A 4,527-nucleotide genomic window follows, 5' to 3' on the forward strand; every position below is an offset into this window, starting at 1 on the left:
CTCACCTCAGCCTCCCAAAGGCACAGGATTACAGGCTGAGCCACCGAGCCCGGCTTCCTCTGAGTTCTTAATTGGACATGATGTCAGTGATGCCAGGGCCATGGTAGCAGGGAAGGGTTGGAATTGCATGCCCTCTGGGTTTTTACTCTTCCAATTTTTGTTCAGGACTATACAGGAGGTGCCAAAAAAACGTATACACATTTTAAGTGATGTTATCTATGTATTACTTTTTGAAGTTGAATGAAATTAGGGTAGCAATGTGTAGTATGATATTCACTCAATCGTGCTTCCACCATTTTATTTGACTGTTGCCTGTGGCATGGTGACACTAGAGTTCATTTGATCAACACCATCTTTTGAGTGAACATCGTACTTAAAATGTATATACATTTTTGCCACTCCCCCCCACCCCTGGTATATCTCTGCAAACCTCCTTCCCCCATGGCCTAAGTAGCTGCTAGTTGATATCATCATTGATTTGGTCTTCTTAGGTAAGATCTCAGTGAGTTCCAGGTAATTTTTTGTTTGAGGATGAACATGGTCATCTTTTCCCTTTTGTAGACTAATCTTTAGCCATCCAAACCCACCCAGTTTCCTGCAGGTAAGAGTCAGGGAGGACACTGTAACCATCCACCTATGAAGAAAATGTTTCTTTTATTCTTTGCTAGGCTCCATGCACACAGGGGTTGGGAACAGAAGGAATATTTGTTTTTTTATTTCCTTTTTACTAATCTCTTAGAGCCTTGGTTCTTCAGAAAAGAAACTAATGAAGGGCTTAGGAATCAACTGGGCTGGGACAGAGGAGAAAGGTGTCAGAGCAGTGCTGGAGTAAGATGGGATGTAGGAAGGACGGGAACAGCAGAGATAGGGGCTCCAGTGCTGGCTCCAACACTTGCCCTTTTCTTCCTTCTCTGCCCCTGACCCTAATTGCCCCTATGAGGACACAGTGCCTGAGGAGCTGGAGGAGGAGGGCACACCCAGCTTGCCTCTAACCCCATAAATCGACATCACTTTTCTATTTTCCTGGCTCTTAAGCTTCCCAGGGTTGGTTCAGCATCTCAAAACCCATGTCTGCATCCCCAGGGTCTAGCCCAGACTTTGTCCAGAACAGACATTAGCATATATTTATAAAGGATATCCCGAAGAAGAATAGTCATACTGTCATCTAGCTTGGAGTTTTTGAAGTCCTTCCTAGACAGGACCTCAGTCGCCCTCCCTTGGATGTCCCCAGGGTTAGGCGGGGCCGAAGCCACTATCTCCATCCTAGACAAGAGGAAAGCCATCAGCCGCACAGCTGTTAGCTAGCAACAGTTCACTTCCCCACATCTCCCCGCCGAAGGTCGAACCCCTATCTCCGACGGCCTTTCGCGCAGAGCCTGCCGGGAGTTGTAGTCCAGTGCCCCGTCAGCTCACACGGACTGGACTACAAGGACCAGCGTGCCCCGCGCTCTGCGCCCCCTTCTCTTTCTGCCTCGGGTCGGGGGAGGCTCGGAGGGCTTCCAGACTGGGAACTGATATGGCGGCGACTCTGGGCAGCGGGGAGCGCTGGACGGAAGGTACCAGGTCCGGGCCGGAGGATGGGACAGGGCGACTTTCGGGAGAGAACAGGGAAGGAGCATAAGACCTGAGATCCTGGGCCGGAGGTGAAAGATGGAGGCCTGTGAGAGGATGCTAAGCCCGAGCGGGGCTCCGGATGGGGTGGGGGCCGGGATCCGGAAGCTGGGGACCTGGCCGGGAGCCCAGGGTCACCGGTGACGACTTGTTGCCTCCGGCCCCCAACCCCGCCCTCGCCGTGCCCCGCCCAGGGCCCGCAGTGGTCAGGCCCCGCCCGTGCCTGTGTGACTCGAGGGCCCGCGGGATGCCGCGGTCTCCCGCAGCTTGCTTACCTGGCCCTTATCCTCCGCCTGACTGGGCCAGCTGACCTCCCGTCCTGGTTTGATCTTGTCCCTCCAGCCTGCATCAGGACCGGTAGGCCAGTCTTTTGTACCTTGCAGTCAGGCAAAAAGTATTGATCCAGTAACTGTTAAGTGCCCTGCATGGTGCTGATTCGGCAGCTGGGATTTAACGGACATGGGCCCCTTAGCTCACAGAACTCTCAGTCCGCTGAGAGAGTTTGACAGGTAAATAGCCAATTACAAAACGGGTCAATACGTCCTGGGCTGCACAGCAAGGTCGAGGACTTGGGGAGACACTGGCAAGACACCCAACACAGCCTGGGTGTCAAGGGAGGCTTCATGGAGAAAGTGTTACGTGTGATGACACGAAGGATGCATTGGAGTCAGCCAGGCAGACTTAGAGGAATGGTGTCAAGGGGCAGTGGGTACTCACCGAGGGATGTAAAGCAGAAGAAAGATGTTTTTAAAGCCTTCTCCAGATCCTCCAGACTAGACATGAGTGCTCCGCCCCTTCTGACTGGATTGTTATGACCCTTTTCACATTCTGCAGGCCTTATGATTTATTGTGTCCTCTCATCAAACTGTAACCTCTTTGTTTTCAGGAGTAGGTCTTACCTACCTATCCGATCCCTGATCTCTCTAGCCAAGTGTCTTGGTACATGTTAGCTCTGTAACTGTTAGTTTAAAGAACTGAATTCTTCTCCATTTTAAATCTTAGGGGTGGGAGGCATTGCAATAAAAAATATTATTTTTTGAGCAATGTCACTTCTGACCATGGACCACAGAGGTATGGTCATACCACAGAGATGTGGTCATAGGCTTCCCCCTGCCCTGCATTAAAATGCAGGGTATTGGGCAGAGGCTTCTTGAGCCCTTTTTCTGGCCCTGAGTTAAGATTATTTGCTGACTGACCAGTGTAATTATGATAGATATTATTGTGCTTCTTGTTTCTGGCATTTATAAGTTTTTCTTGTTGCTTCCTATATTTTCTTTTTTTTTTTTGAGTTGGAGTCTCACTGTGTCGCCCAGACTAGAGTGCAGTGGCTGCTCCTGGCCACCACAGCCTCGACTTGCTGGGCTCCGGCGATCCTTCCGCCTCAGCCTTCCAAGTAACTGGAACTACAGGTGCGCGCTACCACACCCGGCTAATTTTTGGATTTATTGTAGAGATGAGGTCTCGCCTGCCCAGGAGGGTCTCGAACCCGTGGGCTCAGGCAATCCACTCACCTCAGCCTCCCAAAGGCGCAGGATTACAGGCTGAGCCACCGAGCCCAGCTTCTTTTTTTTGAGTTGGAATGTCACTCTTGCCCAAGCTGGAGTGCAGTGGCACGGTCATGGCCACCGCAGCCTCTACCTGCAGGGCTCAGGCAATCCTTCTGCCTCAGCCTTCTAAGTATCTGGAACCACAGGCGTGTGCCACCACACCCAGCTAATTTTTTGATTTACTGTAGAGAAGAGGTCTTGCCAAGTTACCCCGGCTGATCTCAAACCTGGGCTCAGGCTATCCTCTCACCTCCGCCTCCCAAAGTGCTGGGATTATAGGCGTGAGCCACTGCGCCAGCTTATGCTTTTTTATTGTTTCCTCAGGGAAGATGTTTTATTCAGCTTTGTATGAATGCTTAGAAGTCAGCATGGTGTCCTTAGCCTGGCCCTCACACTTTCCTTCTCATGCTTACAAGCAGCTTCCCAAAGAGTGACAGGTGGCAAAGTTGATTTGCAGGGTCAGCTGGAGGCCTAATGGAGGGGCTATTGCTTTTCAGCTTATATTGATGCAGTTAGAAGAAACAAATACCCAGAAGACAGAACTCCTGAGAGTCCTGACCCATGTGGTTGTTGTAATTGCATGAAGGCACAAAAGGAAAAGAAGCCTGAGAATGAGCGGAATCAGACCCGGCAGGGCGAGGGGAGCTCCGCTTACAGTGAGGAACAGCTGCTTGGGGTTCAAAGGTGAGCATGTGGTGGGGTTAAATGTAACGTGCTTAGAAGGTTAGAGCGGATGTGCTATGTAAGTATTGACTGCTGCTTTTTGATTTATTGTAGAGATGAGGTCTCGCCAAGTTGCCCAGGTGGGTCTCGAACCCGCGGGCTCAGCAATCCACTCACTTCAGGCTCCCAAAGCACTGGGATTACAGGCTGAGCCACTGAGCCCGGCTAATAACTCTTAATAAGCAATAGATACCAGAAGAAATCACAAGGAAAATTAGAAAATGCTTTGAGCAGCAATCCCCTTGGGTCCCCTCCCACTGTGGAAGCTTTTCTGTCCTCTTAATCAATCCTGCTTTCATTAAATAAGTAAATAAAATAAAGCTTTGAGATGAATGCAAATAAAAACACAACATACCAAAACATTTGGGATGCCGCTAAAGCTGTGTTTAGAAGGAAATTTATAGATATAAATGCTTCCTTTAAAAAAAAGATTGGCTTCGGGACCTGCCTGAGCAACTTGGCGAGACCTCATCTCTACAATAAATCAAAAAAATTAGCGATATCCCCTCTTCCAATCCTGAATTTAGTTATTTGAATCTTCTTTCTGGTTTTTTTGGGGGGTATTTTTGAGTTGGAGTCTCACTCTGTCACCCAGACTGGAGTGCAGTGGCCACTCCCGGCCACCGCAGCCTCGATCTGCTGGGTC

At 49.9% G+C, this 4,527-nt stretch overlaps 1 protein-coding gene across 2 annotated transcripts in view; it reads left to right on the forward strand.

The window, feature by feature from the left end:
• Positions 1 to 1,443: 1,443 nt before the first annotated feature.
• The window catches only part of DNAJC18 (DnaJ heat shock protein family (Hsp40) member C18), a 29,200-nt gene continuing 26,116 nt past the window's right edge, over positions 1,444 to 4,527 (forward strand). Inside the window, exons 1-2 of one of the 2 annotated variants that reach the window (XM_008054642.1) lie at positions 1,444 to 1,556; positions 3,656 to 3,842. In XM_008054642.1, coding sequence (XP_008052833.1) covers positions 1,517 to 1,556; positions 3,656 to 3,842 — 227 coding nt within the window. In that variant the 5' untranslated portion in view covers positions 1,444 to 1,516. The remainder of the gene's footprint in view (positions 1,557 to 3,655; positions 3,843 to 4,527) is intronic. The other variant, XM_021710692.1, reaches the window with a different exon arrangement.

This window comes from Carlito syrichta, unplaced genomic scaffold, assembly GCF_000164805.1.
Source record: "Carlito syrichta isolate Samal-C Ts95f unplaced genomic scaffold, Tarsius_syrichta-2.0.1 Scaffold297319, whole genome shotgun sequence".
NCBI classification, from domain to species: domain Eukaryota; kingdom Metazoa; phylum Chordata; class Mammalia; order Primates; family Tarsiidae; genus Carlito; species Carlito syrichta.